At 43.1% G+C, this 20022-nt stretch overlaps 1 protein-coding gene across 2 annotated transcripts in view; it reads right to left on the bottom strand.

Annotated features, from left to right (window-relative positions):
• Positions 1-7206: 7206 nt before the first annotated feature.
• LOC139420574 (cysteine/serine-rich nuclear protein 1-like) overlaps positions 7207-20022 on the bottom strand; it is a 55850-nt gene continuing 43034 nt past the window's right edge. The window contains exons 3-5 of one of the 2 annotated variants that reach the window (XM_071170759.1): positions 11720-11985; positions 11188-11481; positions 7207-10988 (exon numbers count right to left, since the gene is read on the bottom strand). In XM_071170759.1, coding sequence (XP_071026860.1) covers positions 9909-10988; positions 11188-11481; positions 11720-11985 — 1640 coding nt within the window. In that variant the 3' untranslated portion in view covers positions 7207-9908. The remainder of the gene's footprint in view (positions 10989-11187; positions 11482-11719; positions 11986-20022) is intronic. The other variant, XM_071170758.1, reaches the window with a different exon arrangement.

Here is a 20022-nt window from a genome sequence, read left to right as displayed (position 1 = left end):
TACCAGACGAGCTAAATAACTTCTATGCTCGGTTCGAGGCACGCAACACTGAAGCATGCATGAGAGCATCAGCTGTTCCGGATGACTGTGTGATCACGCTCTCTGTAGCTGATGTGAGTAAGACCTTTAAACAGGTCAACATTCACAAGGCCGCGGGGCCAGATGGATTACCAGGACGTGTACTGCGAGCATGTGCTGACCAACTGGCAAGTGTCTTCACTGACATTTTCAACCTGTCCTGAATATAATACCAACAATAATACCAAAATGTTTCAAGCAGACCCCCATAGTACCTGTGTCCAAGAACACTAAAGGTGCCTGCCTAAATGACTACCGACCCGTAGCACTCACGTCTGTAGCCATGAAGTGCTTTGAAAGGCTGGTCAGGCTCACATCAAAACCATTATCCCAGAAACCCTAGACCCACTCCAATTTGCATACCTCCCCAGCAGATGATGAAATCTCTATTGCACTCCAGCACTTCCCCTTCCCACCTGGACAAAAGGAACACATATGTGAGAATGCCATTCATTGACTACAGCTCAGCGTTTGACACATAGTGACCACAAAGCTCATCACTAAGCTATGGGCGCTGGGACTAAACACTCCCTCTGCAACTAGATCCTGGACTTCCTGACGGGCCGCCCCCAGGTGGTAAGGGTAGGTAACAACACATCTGTCACACTGATGCTACACCTACTGGAGAGCTCTTCGTCTACACACATTCAGCATCGTTCCTCAAACCTTAGCCCCACCCATCTCTTTAATTATTCACGTGAGGCCATGTGGTAAACACACGCTATATCAAATCAAATCCAGGTTTATTTGTCACATGATAGAGAAGGTGTAAATAGCACAGTGAAGTGGTTACGTGCATAGTAGAAATATCAAAAACAGAACGTATCCAGAAAATAGTTTAGCAATATTAGATGACACTTACCTGACACACTTGTCTAAATTGATGGGTCATGTGAAGGAAATGCAATAACCACCCCCAGTCACATCTAGCTAAGTGGAAGGGTCACTATTGTCTAGACATGTACACATGTTCATGAAATACAATAGATGGCTGTAATCCCCCCGAGACACACCTGGCTAATTTGATGGGTCATGTGGTAATTCGGCCGAAGTGGAGTCTTTTGTTTAGACATGTAGCTAGCTAGCTGAACAATGAACCAAAATCCCAACTCATACTACTACCAATACAAACATTGTCATCTGTAGTGTGAATCTGCAGGTAGCTAAAGCTAACAAACTAGGTTCAATGTTAGCTAGCTAAGATTAGGCTATAACTAGCAATGCAAATGGACTTCTGATTCAAGTAATATTAATACACAGATCATATACGTAAATGTTAGCATGTTGGCTTCCTAGCTAATGTTTGCTAGCTAACTAACAGTATGCTTTAACTTGCAATAAAAATGACTTTCTGACAAAATTAAAAACGTATATCTGAAAATGGAGATAGACTCTTACTCGTTCGTATACATGGATGTAGCTACATCTTGTTTGGCCAGCCTTGTCAAGTCACTCCGGTTCACACTGACCGTGGCGTGTGCAGAAAGTAGCCCATTACTTTCTCCAACTTGCCGCGTGCTACATTCAGGGAATCAATGTTGATGAGAAAAGTAGCAAAACTTATATAGTTCTCAATGACTAACATTATATCTTTAAAAAACAGCGGGGTAGAAAGGACTGTCAACATTTAGTGAACAGCTCACGTTATATACACAGAAGCGTGCTACATGGCAGACCTATTAAAACTCATCTCCCGGCATGTCTGGCCCATCCATTATCTCAGCCAATCATGGATAGCGGGAAGGTTCTGTCGTGGAATAATCAGAATTTGTTGGTAACATATGTAAGATGTTTCATATTCATCATATGTTTGTAAGTTACTTCTCATCAAGAATGTTATTTTTGTATAATACTGTGGCAGGGTTGCAGTATCTGTTCTATGTCAAGACTAAGTTGCATGGTCCGCAGAGAGGGGAGAGGTCAAGGGGTCATCATGTGTAAACATATCTTTTGCTCCACTGTGTTTGTGTGCCAGTTCACTCCCTACTTTCGGGGAAAGGAGGATGGCAGTGTCTGGAATCATTCTATCCTCTCTGTGAGTTTGTCCAGGATTGGTTGTATTTAGAGTTGGTTGTATCTAAATGACAATTTGATATATGCCTGTTGATATAGAGGATTGGTTTATGGTTCTGGGGTTTGAGTAAGGAGACAAAGCTGAACGATGAATTATGCCGATGCTGTCTTATCCTGTGTGTGTCTTTGCTATAAAGGACCTCATTTGAAATGTGGAAGGGGCTCTCAGAGAATTCATGGTTAGACACTGAATTGCCTGAGAGTCACAGGATTGTGATAGAGCTGATATAATTAAAGATGGACTTTGATAACTAACTCTGACTTGTGTTGTGGTTTGCTCCCATGATTTGGTAAATAGAGGACATTTCCACGATAGTTCCTGACTTTTTTCATGGCTAAACCAACTAGGCTCGTAATTTAACAATTTGATTTGTATTTATGGAGTGAATACATATTTGTTATTAAGGCACATGAACGTTCACATGTTCCAGAAGGCCTTTCTGACAAAAAACTGGTTTAGATTATTTTTTTAATGTTTACATTCAAATGCCTTTTCTTCAAATGCAGTCTCAAAAACCATCAAGCGCTATGATATAACTTGGCTCTCATGAGGACCGCTACAGGAAAGGAAGACCTTACCTCTGCTGCAGAGGATAAGTTCATTAGAGTTAACTGGCTCTCATGAGGACCGCTACAGGAAAGGAAGACCTTACCTCTGCTGCAGAGGATCATTTCATTAGAGTTAACTGGCTCTCATGAGGACCGCTACAGGAAAGGAAGACACAGATTTACCTCTGCTGCAGAGGATCAGTTCATTAGAGTTAACTGGCTCTCATGAGGACCGCCACATGAAAGGAAGACCCAGAGTTACCTCTGCTGCAGAGGATAAGTTCATTAGAGTTACCATCCTCAGATTGCAGTCCAAATAAATGCTTCACAGAGTTCAAGTAACAGACACATCTCAACATCAACAGTTTAGAGGAGACTGCGTGAATCAGGCCTTCATGGTGGAATTGCTGCATAGAACCCACTAAAAAAGGACACTAATAATAAGAAGAGACTTGCTTGGGCCAAGAAACATGAGCAATGGACATTAGACCAATGGAAATCTGTCCTTTGGTCTGATGAGTACAAATTAGAGATTTTTGTTTCCAACCGCTGTGTCTTTGTGAGACACAGAGTAGGTGAACGGATGATCTCTGCATGTGTGGTTCCCACCGTGAAGCATGGAGAAGGTGGTGTGATGGTGCTTTGCTGGTGACACGGTCTGATTTATTTAGAATTCAAGGCATACTTAACCAGCATGGCTAACACAGCATTCTGCAGTGATACGTCATCCCATCTGATTTGCACTTAGTGGGACTATAATTTGTTTTCAACAGAACAATGACCGAACACACCTCCAGGCTGTGTAAGAGCTATTTGTCCAAGGATAGTGATGGAGTGCTGCATCAGATGACCTTGCCTCCACAATCACCTGACCTCAACCCAATTGAGATGGGTAGGGATGAGTTGGACCGCAGAGTGAAGGATAGGCAGCCAACAAGTGCTCAACATATGTGGGAACTTCTTAAAGACTGTTGGAAATGCATTCCAGGTGAAGCTGGTTGAGAGAATGCCAAGAGTGTGCAAAGCTGTCAAGACATCAAGGCAAAGGGTGGCTTCTTTGAAGAATCTAACATATAAAATATATTATTTCAACACTTTTTTGGTTACTACATGATTCCATGAGTTATTTCATAGTTTTGAAGTCTTCACTATTATTCTACAATGCAGAAAATTGTAAAAAAAAATAAAGACAAACTCTTGAATGAGTAGGTGTACACAAACTTGACTGGTACTGTATGTCTCCAACTCTAAATGACTCTAGTGACTCAAAGTTAAAACCATGAGCTGAACACTGATGTTTTCTACTGTTGTTGGACTGTAAAAGTCAACTCAACAAAGCAAGCATAAACTGACCCATAAAAAGGCCAGCTAGGGTGAATGGGTACAAATCTGATGGGGTCAAAAAGTTTGAACATGAAAGAAAAATAACAATATCCTTAAAATGGAAATAGATGTACAAAATAAAAAGTCAAGGATTTAACCTCTTGGTGGGTCCCCCCTCAGGACAGTTGAGCTAACACATGCTAATGCAATTTGCATGAGGCTGTAAGTAACAAGGACATTCCCATGATATTGGCAGAAAGCTTAAATTATTGTTAATCTAACTGCACTGTCCAATTTACAGTAGCTATTACAGTGAAAGAATACCATGCTATTGTTTGTGGAGAGTGCACAATTATGAACTTGAAAAGTTATTAAAATCTAAATTGCGCCTGGGCTGGAATAATACATTATGGCCTCTTGCATTTTAAAGATGTTACAAAAAAAAATACATGGTTTCTTCTTTGTATTATCTTTACCAGATCTAATGTGTTATATTCTCCCACATTCCTTTTACATTTCCACAAACTTCAAAGTGTTTCCTTTCAAATGGTATCAAGAATATGCATATCCTTGCTTCAGGTCCTGAGCTACAGGCAGTTAGATTTGGGTATGTCATTTTAGGAAATCTGATGGGGTCAAAAAGTTTGGTAAAGGTTGAACACTAACGAAAAATAACAATGTCCTTAAAATGGGAATAGATGTATAAAATAAAAAAAAGTCAAGGATTTAAGAAATAAAATGTTTTTTATTTTGAAGGGACAAACTGTAAAAAATGACTTTTCAGTTAAAGAGTGACAATGAGAAAACAATAAAGCTGCTTGGTTTGCTCTGCAGTACCATTCAAGCAGAAAATATGTACAACAAAATACACATTGTAATTAAAAAAGCCATGGTACTTTATATTAATAATTACCCATTGTTGCCATGTCTTCATTGATAATGATGCATTTACACCAGAGAAGCGCAGGTGTCCTGTTGGTGGCATTATAAACCCCTATCAGGTGATCTCAACCAATATAAACCCCTATCAGGTGTCCTGTTGATGGCAATATAAAACCCCATCAGGTGTCCTGTTGGTGGCAATATAAAACCCCATCAGGTGTCCTGTTGGTGGCAATATAAAACCCTATCAGGTGTCCTGTTGGTGGCAATATAAAACCCCATCAGGTGTCCTGTTGGTGGCAATATAAAACCCTATCAGGTGTCCTGTTGGTGGCAATATAAAACCCCATCAGGTGTCCTGTTGATGGCAATATAAAACCCCATCAGGTGTCCTGTTGGTGGCAATATAAAACCCCATCAGGTGTCCTGTTGATGGCAATATAAAACCCTATCAGGTGTCCTGTTGGTGGCAATATAAAACCCCATCAGGTGTCCTGTTGGTGGCAATATAAAACCCCATCAGGTGTCCTGTTGATGGCAATATAAAACCCCATCAGGTGTCCTGTTGGTGGCAATATAAAACCCTATCAGGTGTCCTGTTGGTGGCAATATAAACCCCTATCAGGTGTCCTGTTGATGGCAATATAAAACCCCATCAGGTGTCCTGTTGATGGCAATATAAAACCCCATCAGGTGTCCTGTTGGTGGCAATATAAAACCCCATCAGGTGTCCTGTTGGTGGCAATATAAAACCCTATCAGGTGTCCTGTTGATGGCAATATAAACCCCCATCAGGTGTCCTGTTGGTGGCAATATAAAACCCTATCAGGTGTCCTGTTGGTGGCAATATAAAACCCTATCAGGTGTCCTGTTGGTGGCAATATAAAACCCCATCAGGTGTCCTGTTGGTGGCAATATAAAACCCCATCAGGTGTCCTGTTGATGGCAATATAAAACCCCATCAGGTGTCCTGTTGGTGGCAATATAAAACCCTATCAGGTGTCCTGTTGATGGCAATATAAAACCCCATCAGGTGTCCTGTTGATGGCAATATAAAACCCCATCAGGTGTCCTGTTGGTGGCAATATAAAACCCTATCAGGTGTCCTGTTGGTGGCAATATAAAACCCCATCAGGTGATCTCCACCAATATAAAACCCCATCAGGTGTCCTGTTGGGGGCAATATAAAACCCCATCAGGTGTCCTGTTGGGGGCAATATAAAACCCCATCAGGTGTCCTGTTGGTGGCAATATAAAACCCTATCAGGTGTCCTGTTGATGGCAATATAAAACCCCATCAGGTGTCCTGTTGGTGGCAATATAAAACCCTATCAGGTGTCCTGTTGATGGCAATATAAAACCCCATCAGGTGTCCTGTTGATGGCAATATAAAACCCTATCAGGTGTCCTGTTGGTGGCAATATAAAACCCCATCAGGTGTCCTGTTGATGGCAATATAAAACCCCATCAGGTGTCCTGTTGGTGGCAATATAAAACCCTATCAGGTGTCCTGTTGATGGCAATATAAAACCCCATCAGGTGTCCTGTTGGTGGCAATATAAAACCCCATCAGGTGTCCTGTTGGTGGCAATATAAAACCCTATCAGGTGTCCTGTTGGTGGCAATATAAAACCCTATCAGGTGTCCTGTTGGTGGCAATATAAAACCCTATCAGGTGTCCTGTTGGTGGCAATATAAAACCCCATCAGGTGTCCTGTTGATGGCAATATAAAACCCCATCAGGTGTCCTGTTGGTGGCAATATAAAACCCCATCAGGTGTCCTGTTGATGGCAATATAAAACCCCATCAGGTGGATTTATAAAAGTCAGCAAATTAAGGCAGATAACAGAAGAATACATGTTCACTGTTCAACATATAGAACAATCAGAAAACATATAGACAGTATGAATGGGAGCATCATGCACAACTCCTACACCCATCAAACTCAACTCAGGACCTCCAAGCCAGATCCACTGCCTTTTTTCATTGTTCCCCTCTAAATAAGGGACTGATTTAGACCTGGGACACGAGGTGTGTGCAATTATCCTGTAGAACAGTAAACCAGCAGGCTCTGGAACTGGTAGGGTAAGAGTTGAATACCCCTCTCCAATAGGAGGCTCGCTATAGGCTGGCTGTAGAACAGCGTAGGATGGGATATGTACCTCAGGCTTTTTGCATAATATAGCATTTTGTTTTTCTCCACAAAACCTTGATATTTGATCATTTCATTTACAATAGAATGTGATCTTGGTCACAACCATACCATTTAGAGTACAATAATATGGATATTTTCTAATTCATTTTAGTTTTAGCGTCATTTTATAGTCCAAAACAATCTAACTGGTAAAAATACTTCAAAATGCTATACAGCAATAGCATTCATAATCGGCATCTCTATAAGTCATATATTAAAGATTTCAATATTTCCCAAAAAATTATGCAATTTGTATTTTCTTAATAAAATAATTAATTTGTCAGTGATACAGATTATATATTTTTTCTTTCAATCTACATAAATGAGTTAGAAAATATTAGTGTGATTCTCTATGGTAACATTATAGGCAGAAATATCAATAGACCCATAGTACAAATGTTTGATTTAGAAAGTAGGTTACACAGTATTCAGTTCCACAGCTCAAATGGAAGCACTGTGCTCAGGGATGGAAGTTAAATTACATTTTCAGACTGGGCTAGTAGAAAATGTGCCAAAAACACAGGCACTGAGTGAGAACAACATCCCTCGCTCTTTTATAGCCCAACGTCATAAATTAGATAACATCTGAAATAATTACAAATCATTTAACCAAAATGTAATATGTAAAAATATTAAAAGGATACAGGCCCAGTCAAAAACGATTTCCTGTGTTTTATCTATATTTCCACACTAGGAGGTTGGAATAACACTGTGGAATGATGATAGTGCCCTTTAAGTGTAAGAACGGTTTGAAAAGACCGGCTGAAATGTAAGACTCTTTTGTTGAGATTGAGTTTTGTCCTTCCATAGTCACCATGCAGTAAATAGACCAATAAGAAAGAGTTCCAAACCTCTCTGCCAATAACAGCTAATGTTCTGTTTTCCCGTCCCCACTCAGACCACTCCCAGACAGCCAGAGCTAAAATCTTGCCCTTTGCTAAGAATGCATTTTGTCCTTCTTTGTGACCATTTTAATTGACAACAATCCCAGTAAGGTAGTTCATTATTACCCAGAAATGAGATAAAAACAGCTGCATTGGACCGTTAAGTCATTTCACAATGGATTTAGCTTTTAAATAATCCCATTTTTCCCAAATCTCAACAATGTCTCTGAGCAGAGCAGGGATATTATGGATAAGGGAATGCACCCAAATGGCTCTCTATTTCCTAATAGTGCCCCCGGGCTCCCGTCAATAGGCAGCCATAGGGCTAAGGTCTGAAGTAGTGCACTATATATAGGGAATAGGGAGCCATAGGGCTCTGGTCTGAAGTAGTGCACTATATATAGGGAATAGGGTTCTATAGGGCTCTGGTCTGAAGTAGTGCACTATATATAGGGAATAGGCAGCCATAGGGCTCTGGTCTGAAGTAGTGCACATATATAGGGAATAGGGTTCTATACGGCTCTGGTCTGAAGTAGTGCACTATATATAGGGAATAGGGCTCTGGTCTGAAGTAGTGCACTATATATAGGGAATAGGCAGCCATAGGGCTCTGGTCTGAAGTAGTGCACTATATATAGGGAATAGGGCTCTGGTCTGAAGTAGTGCACTATATATAGGGAATAGGCAGCCATAGGGCTCTGGTCTGAAGTAGTGCACTATATATAGGGAATAGGGCTCTGGTCTGAAGTAGTGCACTATATATAGGGAATAGGGCTCTGGTCTGAAGTAGTGCACTATATATAGGGAATAGGCAGCCATAGGGCTCTGGTCTGAAGTAGTGCACTATATATAGGGAATAGGGAGCCATAGGGCTCTGGTCTGAAGTAGTGCACTATATATAGGGAATAGGGAGCCATAGGGCTCTGGTCTGAAGTAGTGCACTATATATAGGGAATAGGGAGCCATAGGGCTCTGGTCTGAAGTAGTGCACTATATATAGGGAATAGGGAGCCATAGGGCTCTGGTCTGAAGTAGTGCACTATATATAGGGAATAGGGAGCCATTTGGGACAAAGTCACTGATACCTAAAGTAAGATTGCATTTCCAGGTTATAAATATCAAACTGCTGCTTGAACCTACGTTTAGCAGGCATTTTTATCTGAAAATAAATTGAAAATCATAAAATAAAAAACAAAAAACAAATTACAAGTAAAAGTCAATCATAGATGGAGAACCAGGAAGTTATGGTTCATCAATCATCAGTTTCACAGATGAAGTGCTGACCAAGGGGCTTACGGAGGGACTGCTGTACCATACCAGAGCCTTGGGCACCATTATGGGGGCCTCTAGCTTTAGGATGAAACACAGGGGTTGACCACCCCCCTTACTCCGGTCAACTGGGACGGAGCACAGAGACGTCATGGGAAACGGGGTTATGAGGACGTTGTGATTCTAGTGGGGGTGTGTCTGTGTGTGTCTGTGTGTGTCTGTGTGTGTCTGTAAACGCAACACAGTGTTTCAATGGCCACAACGGTCTGCTTCCTAAAGCTAGAAAAAGTCCCTGAGGTTGACATTCAGCAACGTTTAAAGATTCCCTACTGACCATGTCCCCAAACAGAACAGCAACTAACACCAGTTACCCTCTGTGTTGTGTTAGTGTGGAGGGGCAGGCTTGGCTCCAGCACACGGCATCAGCGTATGGTCACAGATACATGACTCAGATTACACAATCGAGCGTTCACTTTTATGTTAGTCTCACTTTCTTTTTTCCAAATTAAATGTTCGCTGCCATTTCATACAGCAATAATTACCAACTGCTTTTGCTAAGATTTGGAAGGCAAGAACGGAATCTCATTAACAATAGTCAGGGGAGCGAGAAATCACAGCTTCTTCCAACAGCAGTTTACCTACCGTCCCCACTAATTCACTGCATAGCCCAGAACACAGTTGGCAGTTCAGGTCCGGTTGATTGTCTGAACGTTGCAAGGGGTTCTGGGACAGATTCTGACAGACCAATCAGAGACTCCAGGAGACAGGCCCCAGGGTCACTGGCCTGTGATTGGCTGCTGGGGTAACTAGGCAACTGGAAGTGAAAGAAGCTGTCCATGTGTTGGTATTCCTTTAGGGAGTTGTAGAGGGAGGAAGTACCCAGACAGAAACCATCAAAGAACTCCAAGTCAGACTCTGAGGACAGGCTGGCAGCGGTGCCATCTACTGAGGAAGAGGGGGTGTTGGGGCAGTCTACTGAGGAAGAGGGGGTGTTGGGGCAGTCTACTGAGGAAGAGGGGGTGTTGGGGCAGTCTACTGAGGAAGAGGGCATGTTGGAGACACTGCAGCCGCTGTGGTGGAACAGAGCGTTGCCTTGGTTAGCGTTATCATCTAACAGCTGTGTTATGGCCATGGCCCGGTTGTCTCTGTGCACCTCCAGATTGTTATTATCCTCTTGGAAGTCTGCCGTAATAAACCCTGTCAATATCCACGGCTGTTGCTGTAGACGTTGCTCGGGGCAGCAGCGGTTGTCATTGACAACGCGGTTGTTTACATTGTAGTCGTCGATGTCACTGAAGCTGAGGATGCGGCTCAGTCCGTTCTCATCCACATCATCCAGCAGAGGGCCATCCTCCCGGGAGCGCCGCCCTAACCCCACCACTAACTCCGCCCCTTCCTCTGAGTATTCACTCCCCCCAGAGGAGGCAGAGGAGTCGGTCATGTCGCTACTACAGCTGTTCTCCCTGACCGCCGCCAGCTTTGAGATGAAGTGGAAGGAGGAGCGGTCTGGGACGGAGGGGAGGTTGGACAAGGGGTTGTAGTAGTGACATGGGGCGGTCTCTTCCAGGTCCTCTTCCTCTGGTCCAGACGTCTCCTCCAGTCTCTTCTCCAGCTCTAGCTTCATGATGGTGTGGATGTAGTGGGTCTGAACCCGGCTGGAGTTGAACTCTTTACGACCTTCCTGGTTACCGCAGCCATCCTTAGTGCAGCCACAGGGAAATGACGAGTGGTCCATCTGGGGAGAGAAGAGAACGTTAAAAATCAGGTTCTGCTTTGTCCCTGAGGGTTCAGAATATGGTAGTACAGTGGACAAATAACCACTGCTCATATTGTTATGAATATAAAGTATTTAAAAACATGAGAGGTCAGTTTACTATTAACATTGAAGTTGAATAAATGTTCATATGTGAGTTTTCATTAGCAAAGTGTCTTACCTGACACTTGATGCCTGCCAGGCTGCAGGCGCAGGTCTCTGGCTCACAGAAACCCTGGCAGTCACACCCACAGTCCTCCCTGGACAGTCTGAGCTGCTGAAGCTGCCTCTTCTCCTCCTTCTCCACCTTCACCCCCGCAGCCTTCAGGAGGGCATGTCTCCTCTTGGAGGGGTAGGGGTGGAGGAAGGAGCCGTCCTCTAGGTTACAGCTGCTAATGTCCATCTCGTCCTCTGGGATGTCTTCGACGGTGAGGCGGTCAGCCTCCTCTGACTCCACCGTGCCTCCCTTAGTCAGCTACGAGGGAGAGACGGGGGATCATTGTGATACACGTATACATGTTCTCAGGAAGTTATAATCAACTCCCAACTAAACAAAGTGTTCAACACCAACTCATTTGAAAGAATCAGACTTGCTATTAAAACCTTTTCACAATCAGACATCACTGCATTAGCTAACCCAGACATGGGGAACTGTGTATCTCGTCTCCCTGTACTCAGTCAAGGCCTCAATACATACATCTCCCAGGTCTGACCTTCTGTTTGAGAGCATCCAGTTTCTCCTCTCGGAGGCGGTCGAGGAGTTTCTCCCGGCGGAGGGTGTGTTGCTCCACAGCGTACTCATCCAGGGTGTACCTGCGGAGGGCGCTGTGGCGCTGCATCATGCCCAGAGAACAGCCCCCCCTACTGGGCACGCTGCTGTAGCCCTGGCACCGCGGGAACAGGAACACTGTCAGCATGTCAAAGGTCACGTTGCCCCGCCCACCCTGCTCACACTTAGCCTTCTTCAGGATGGACTTGGCTGGAGAGAGAGGAAGAGAAAGAGAAGAAAAGAGAGAGCGGGAGAGAGAGAGAGGGAGGGGGAGAGACTGGTGTTATCACACTGGTCATTCCTCAAGAGCTTTGAAGAACAAGAGACATTCACAGTGTTAACTAACCTCCAGACAAGCTTTAATGCCATACAACTCTCCTTCTGTGGCCTCCAACTGCTCTTAAATGCTAGTAAAACTAAATGCATGCTCTTCAACCGATTGCTGTCCGTACCCACCCACCCGACCAGCATCACTACTCTGGACGGTTCTGACTTAGAATATGTGGACAACTACAAATACCTACGTGTCTGGTTAGACTGTAAACTCTCCTTCCAGACTCACATTAAACATCTCCAATCCAAAATTAAATCTAGAATCGGCTTCCTATTTTGAAACAAAGCATCCTTCACTCATGCTGCCAAACATACCCTCGTAAAACTGACCATCCTACCGATCCTTAACTTCGGCGATGTCATTTACAAAATAGCCTCCAACACTCTACTCAACAAATTGGATGCAGTCTATCACAGTGCCTTCCGTTTTGTCACCAAAGCCCCATATACCACCCACCACTGCGACCTGTACGCTCTCGTTGGCTGGCCCTCACTACATATCCGTCGCCAGACCCACTGGCTCCAGGTCATCTATTAGTCTTTGCTAGGTAAAGCCGCGCCTTATCTCAGCTCACTGGTCACCATAACAACACCCACCCGTAGCAACACCCACCCGTAGCAACACCCACCCGTACCTCCAGCAGGTATATCCCACTGGTCATCCCCAAAGCCAACACCTCCTTTGGCCACCTTTCCTCCAGTTCTCTGCTGCCAATGACTGGAACGAATTGCAAAGATCACTGAAGCTGGAGACTCATATCTCCATCACTAGCTGTCAGAGCAGCTCACATATCACTGCACCTGTACATAGCCCATCTGTAAATAGTCCACCCAATCTACCTACCTCATCCCCATACTGTATATATTTTTTTGCTCCTTTGCACCCCAGTATCTCTACTTGCACATTCATCTGCTGCATATCTATCACTACAGTGTTTAATTGCTAAATTGTAATTATTCCGCCACTACGGCCTATTTAATGCCTTACCTCCCTAATCTTACCTCATTTGCACACAATGTATATAGATTTTTCTATTGTGTTATTGACTGTATGTTTGTTTATTCCATGTGTAACTCTGTGTTGTTGTTTTTTGTCTCACTGCTTTGCTTTATCTTGGCCAGGTAGCAGTTAAATAAAGGTGAAAAAAACAAACAGGAACTGCAGTTCAAGTCACAAAGCAACTGCACTCCCCTCTACTGCCACTAGATGGAACCATGCATCAGATAACATGGAGGAGAGGCTGGTGAAACATCAGGACTGTTGAACGGAGTGACACCACAGAAGAAATGTTTTGAAAAGGAAATAGGTTGGGATTAGGAGGAGAGAGTGAGGGAGGGAGCGGAGGAAGGGAGACAGGGTTAGTAGACGGTCCAACCATATGTTTCTATACAGACACAGTAGACAGTCCAACCAACAAGAGGCTCCCACGCTGAGGTCTGTATAACGCTGGTCCGACCAAGCTGACTCCACACTCCAAGACTGCTTCCATCACGTGGACTGGGACATGTTTCGTATTGCGTCAGATAACAATATTGACGAATACGCTGATTCGGTGTGCGAGTTCATTAGAACGTGCGTTGAAGATGTCGTTCCCATAGCAACGATTAAAACATTCCCTAACCAGAAACCGTGGATTGATGGCAGCATTCGTGTGGAACTGAAAGCGCGAACCACTGCTTTTAATCAGGGCAAGGTGTCTGGTAACATGACCGAATACAAACAGTGCAGCTATTCCCTCCGCAAGGCTATCAAACAAGCTAAGCGTCAGTACAGAGACAAAGTAGAATCTCAATTCAGCGGCTCAGACACAAGAGGCATGTGGCAGGGTCTACAGTCAATCACGGACTACAGGAAGAAATCCAGCCCAGTCACGGACCAGGATGTCTTGCTCCTAGGCAGACTAAATAACTTTTTTGCCCGCTTTGAGGAAAATACAGTGCCACTGACACGGCCTGCAACGAAAACATGCGGCCTCTCCTTCACTGCAGCCGAGATGAGTAAAACATTTAAACGTGTTAACCCTCGCAAGGCTGCAGGCCCAGACGGCATCCCCAGCCGCGCCCTCAGAGCATGCGCAGACCAGCTGGCCGGTGTGTTTACGGACATATTCAATCAATCCCTATACCAGTCTGCTGTTCCCACATGCTTCAAGAGGGCCACCATTGTTCCTGTTCCCAAGAAAGCTAAGGTAACTGAGCTAAACGACTACCGCCCCGTAGCACTCACATCCTTCATCATGAAGTGCTTTGAGAGACTAGTCAAGGATCATATCACCTCCACCCTACCTGACACCCTAGACCCACTCCAATTTGCTTACCGCCCAAATAGGTCCACAGACGATGCAATCTCAACCACACTGCACACTGCCCTAACCCATCTGGACAAAAGGAATACCTATGTGAGAATGCTGTTCATTGACTACAGCTCGGCATTCAACACCATAGTACCCTCCAAGCTCGTCATCAAGCTCGAGACCCTGGGTCTCGACCCCGCCCTGTGCAACTGGGTACTGGACTTCCTGACGGGCCGCCCCCAGGTGGTGAGGGTAGGCAACAACATCTCCTCCCCGCTGATCCTCAACACTGGGGCCCCACAAGGGTGCGTTCTGAGCCCTCTCCTGTACTCCCTGTTCACCCACGACTGCGTGGCCACGCACGCCTCCAACTCAATCATCAAGTTTGCGGACGACACAACAGTGGTAGGCTTGATTACCAACAACGACGAGACGGCCTACAGGGAGGAGGTGAGGGCCCTCGGAGTGTGGCAGAGGGAACACCCCCCCGATCCACATCGATGGAACAGTAGTGGAGAGGGTAGCAAGTTAAGTTCCTCGGCATACACATCACAGACAAACTGAATTGGTCCACTCACACAGACAGCATCGTGAAGAAGGCGCAGCAGCGCCTTTTCAACCTCAGGAGGCTGAAGAAATTTGGCTTGTCACCAAAAGCACTCACAAACTTCTACAGATGCACAATCGAGAGCATCCTTTCGGGCTGTATCACCGCCTGGTACGGCAACTGCTCCGCCCTCAACCGTAAGGCTCTCCAGAGGGTAGTGAGGTCTGCACAACGCCTCACAGGGGGCAAACTACCTGCTCTCCAGGACACCTACACCACCCGATGTTACAGGAAGGCCATAAAGATCATCAAGGACATCAACCACCGGAGCCACTGCCTGTTCACCCCGCTATCATCCAGAAGGCGAGGTCAGTACAGGTGCATCAAAGCTGGGACCGAGAGACTGAAAAACAGCTTCTATCTCAAGGCCATCAGACTGTTAAACAGCCACCACTAACATTGAGTGGCTGCTGCCAACACACTGACAATGACACTGACTCACTCCAGCCACTTTAATAATGGGAATTGATAGGAAATGATGTAAATATATCACTAGCCACTTTAAACAACGCTACCTTATATAATGTTACTTACCCTACATTATTCATCTCATATGCATACGTATATACTGTACTCTATATCATCTACTGCATCCTTATGTAATACATGTATCACTAGCCACTTTAAACTATGCCACTTTGTTTACATACTCATCTCATATGTATATACTGTACTCGATATCATCTACTGTATCTTGCCTATGCTGCTCTGTACCATCACTCATTCATATATCCTTATGTACATATTATTTATCCCCTTACACTGTGTATAAGACAGTAGTTTTGGAATTGTTAGTTAGATTACTTGTTGGTTATTACTGCATTGTCGGAACTAGAAGCACAAGCATTTCGCTACACTCGCATTAACATCTGCTAACCATGTGTATGTGACAAATAAAATTTGATTTGATTTGATTTGAACCATATGTTTCTAAACAGACAGACAGTAGACAGTCCAACCATATGTTTCTAAACAGACAGACAGTAGACAGTCCAAAAATATGTCTCTAAACAGACAGACAGTCCAACTATATGTTTCTATACAGACAGTAGACAGTCCAACCATATGTTTCTATACAGACAGTAGACAGTCCAACCATATGTTTCTATACAGACAGATGGTCCAACCATGTTTCTATACAGACAGACAGTAGACAGTCCAACCATATGTTTCTATACAGACCGACAGCAGACAGTCCAACCATGTTTCTATACAGACAGACAGACAGTAGACAGTCCAACCATATGTTTCTAAACAGACAGACAGTCCAACCATATGTTTCTAAACAGAAAGACAGTAGACAGTCCAACCATATGTTTCTAAACAGAAAGACAGTAGACAGTCCAACCATATGTTTCTAAACAGACAGTAGACAGTCCAACCATATGTTTCTATACAGACAGTAGACAGTCCAACCATATGTTTCTAAACAGACAGTAGACAGTCCAACCATATGTTTCTAAAAACAGACAGTAGACAGTCCAACCATATGTTTCTATACAGACAGTAGACAGTCCAACCATATGTTTCTAAACAGACAGACAGTAGACAGTCCAACCATATGTTTCTAAACAGACAGACAGTAGACATTCCAACCATATGTTTCTAAACAGACAGTAGACAGTCCAACCATATGTTTCTATACAGACAGTAGACAGTCCAACCATATGTTTCTATACAGACAGTAGACAGTCCAACCATATGTTTCTAAACAGACAGTAGACAGTCCAACCATATGTTTCTAAACAGACAGTAGACAGTCCAACCATATGTTTCTATACAGACAGTAGACAGTCCAACCATATGTTTCTATACAGACAGTAGACAGTCCAACCATATGTTTCTAAACAGACAGTAGACAGTCCAACCATATGTTTCTATACAGACAGTAGACAGTCCAACCATATGTTTCTATACAGACAGTAGACAGTCCAGCCATATGTTTCTATACAGACAGACAGTAGACAGTCCAACCATATGTTTCTAAACAGACAGTAGACAGTCCAACCATATGTTTCTAAACAGACAGACAGTAGACAGTCCAACCATATGTTTCTATACAAACAGTAGACAGTCCAACCATATGTTTCTATACAAACAGTAGACAGTCCAACCATATGTTTCTAAACAGACAGACAGTAGACAGTCCAACCATATGTTTCTAAACAGACAGACAGTAGACAGTCCAACCATATGTTTCTATACAGACAGACAGTAGACAGTCCAACAATATGTTTTTATACAGACAGACAGTAGACAGTCCAACCATATGTTTCTATACAGACAGACAGACAGACAGTAGACAGTCCAACCATATATTTCTAAACAGACAGTAGACAGTCCAACCATATGTTTCTATACAGACAGACAGTAGACAGTCCAACCATATGTTTTTATACAGACAGACAGTAGACAGTCCAACCATATGTTTCTATACAGACAGACAGACAGACAGACAGTAGACAGTCCAACCATATATTTCTAAACAGACAGTAGACAGTCCAACCATATGTTTCTATACAGACAGACAGTAGACAGTCCAACCATATGTTTTTATACAGACAGACAGTAGACAGTCCAACCATATGTTTCTAAACAGACAGTAGACAGTCCAACCATATGTTTCTATACAGACAGTAGACAGTCCAACCATATGTTTCTAAACAGACAGACAGTAGACAGTCCAACCATATGTTTCTAAACAGACAGACAGTAGACATTCCAACCATATGTTTCTAAACAGACAGTAGACAGTCCAACCATATGTTTCTATACAGACAGTAGACAGTCCAACCATATGTTTCTATACAGACAGTAGACAGTCCAACCATATGTTTCTAAACAGACAGTAGACAGTCCAACCATATGTTTCTAAACAGACAGTAGACAGTCCAACCATATGTTTCTATACAGACAGTAGACAGTCCAACCATATGTTTCTATACAGACAGTAGACAGTCCAACCATATGTTTCTAAACAGACAGTAGACAGTCCAACCATATGTTTCTATACAGACAGTAGACAGTCCAACCATATGTTTCTATACAGACAGTAGACAGTCCAACCATATGTTTCTATACAGACAGTAGACAGTCCAACCATATGTTTCTATACAGACAGTAGACAGTCCAACCATATGTTTCTATACAGACAGACAGTAGACAGTCCAACCATATGTTTCTAAACAGACAGTAGACAGTCCAACCATATGTTTCTAAACAGACAGACAGTAGACAGTCCAACCATATGTTTCTATACAAACAGTAGACAGTCCAACCATATGTTTCTATACAAACAGTAGACAGTCCAACCATATGTTTCTAAACAGACAGACAGTAGACAGTCCAACCATATGTTTCTAAACAGACAGACAGTAGACAGTCCAACCATATGTTCCTATACAGACAGACAGTAGACAGTCCAACAATATGTTTTTATACAGACAGACAGTAGACAGTCCAACCATATGTTTCTATACAGACAGACAGACAGACAGACAGTAGACAGTCCAACCATATATTTCTAAACAGACAGTAGACAGTCCAACCATATGTTTCTATACAGACAGACAGTAGACAGTCCAACCATATGTTTTTATACAGACAGACAGTAGACAGTCCAACCATATGTTTCTATACAGACAGACAGACAGACAGACAGTAGACAGTCCAACCATATATTTCTAAACAGACAGTAGACAGTCCAACCATATGTTTCTAAACAGACAGTAGACAGTCCAACCATATGTTTCTAAACAGACAGACAGTAGACAGTCCAACCATATGTTTCTATACAAACAGTAGACAGTCCAACCATATGTTTCTATACAAACAGTAGACAGTCCAACCATATGTTTCTAAACAGACAGACAGTAGGCAGTCCAACCATATGTTTCTAAACAGACAGACAGTAGACAGTCCAACCATATGTTTCTATACAGACAGACAGTAGACAGTCCAACAATATGTTTTTATACAGACAGACAGTAGACAGTCCAACCATATGTTTCTATACAGACAGACAGACAGACAGACAGTAGACAGTCCAACCATATATTTCTAAACAGACAGTAGACAGTCCAACCATATGTTTCTATACAGACAGACAGTAGACAGTCCAACCATATGTTTTTATACAGACAGACAGTAGACAGTCCAACCATATGTTTCTATACAGACAGACAGACAGACAGTAGACAGTCCAACCATATATTTCTAAACAGACAGTAGACAGTCCAACCATATGTTTCTATACAGACAGACAGTAGACAGTCCAACCATATGTTTTTATACAGACAGACAGTAGACAGTCCAACCATATGTTTCTATACAGACAGACAGTAGACAGTCCAACCATATGTTTCTAAACAGACAGACAGTAGACAGTCCAACCATATATTTCTAAACAGACAGTAGACAGTCCAACCATATGTTTCTATACAGACAGACAGTAGACAGTCCAACCATATGTTTCTATACAGACAGACAGTAGACAGTCCAACCTGTCTCCTACAGGTATGTTTTTTCTCTATATTTAAGACATAAGTTCCTTACACCACCGAACATAAGTTCTTGGGGTGGCAGGTAGCCTAATGGTTAGAGCGTTGGACTGGTAACCGAAAGGTTGCAAGATCAAATCCCTGAGCTGACAAGGTCAAAATCTGTCGTTCTGCCCATTAACAAGGGCGTCATTGAAAATAAGAATTTGTTCTTAACTGACTTGCCTAGTAAAATAAATAAAATTAAGTGAACATTTTTTAAACACATTTTTAATACATCTATTATATCTTTATATATGACACATTTTACTTCACTACATTCCTAAAGAAAATAATGTACTTTTTACTCCATACATTTTCCCTGACACCCAAAAGTACTTGGGTGTCATCACACACCTGGTGTCCTGCTAGATTCTGGCCAGCCACAACATCACAGATCACACAGCTACTCTTCCTGGGGTTTATTATGGATCCTCATTAGTTCTTGCCAAGGCAGCAGCTACTCTTCCTGGGG

This window comes from Oncorhynchus clarkii, chromosome 11, assembly GCF_045791955.1.
Source record: "Oncorhynchus clarkii lewisi isolate Uvic-CL-2024 chromosome 11, UVic_Ocla_1.0, whole genome shotgun sequence".
NCBI classification, from domain to species: domain Eukaryota; kingdom Metazoa; phylum Chordata; class Actinopteri; order Salmoniformes; family Salmonidae; genus Oncorhynchus; species Oncorhynchus clarkii.
The sequence above is the reverse complement of the archived record's forward strand: the minus strand, read 5'-3'. Positions and strand labels throughout refer to the sequence as shown.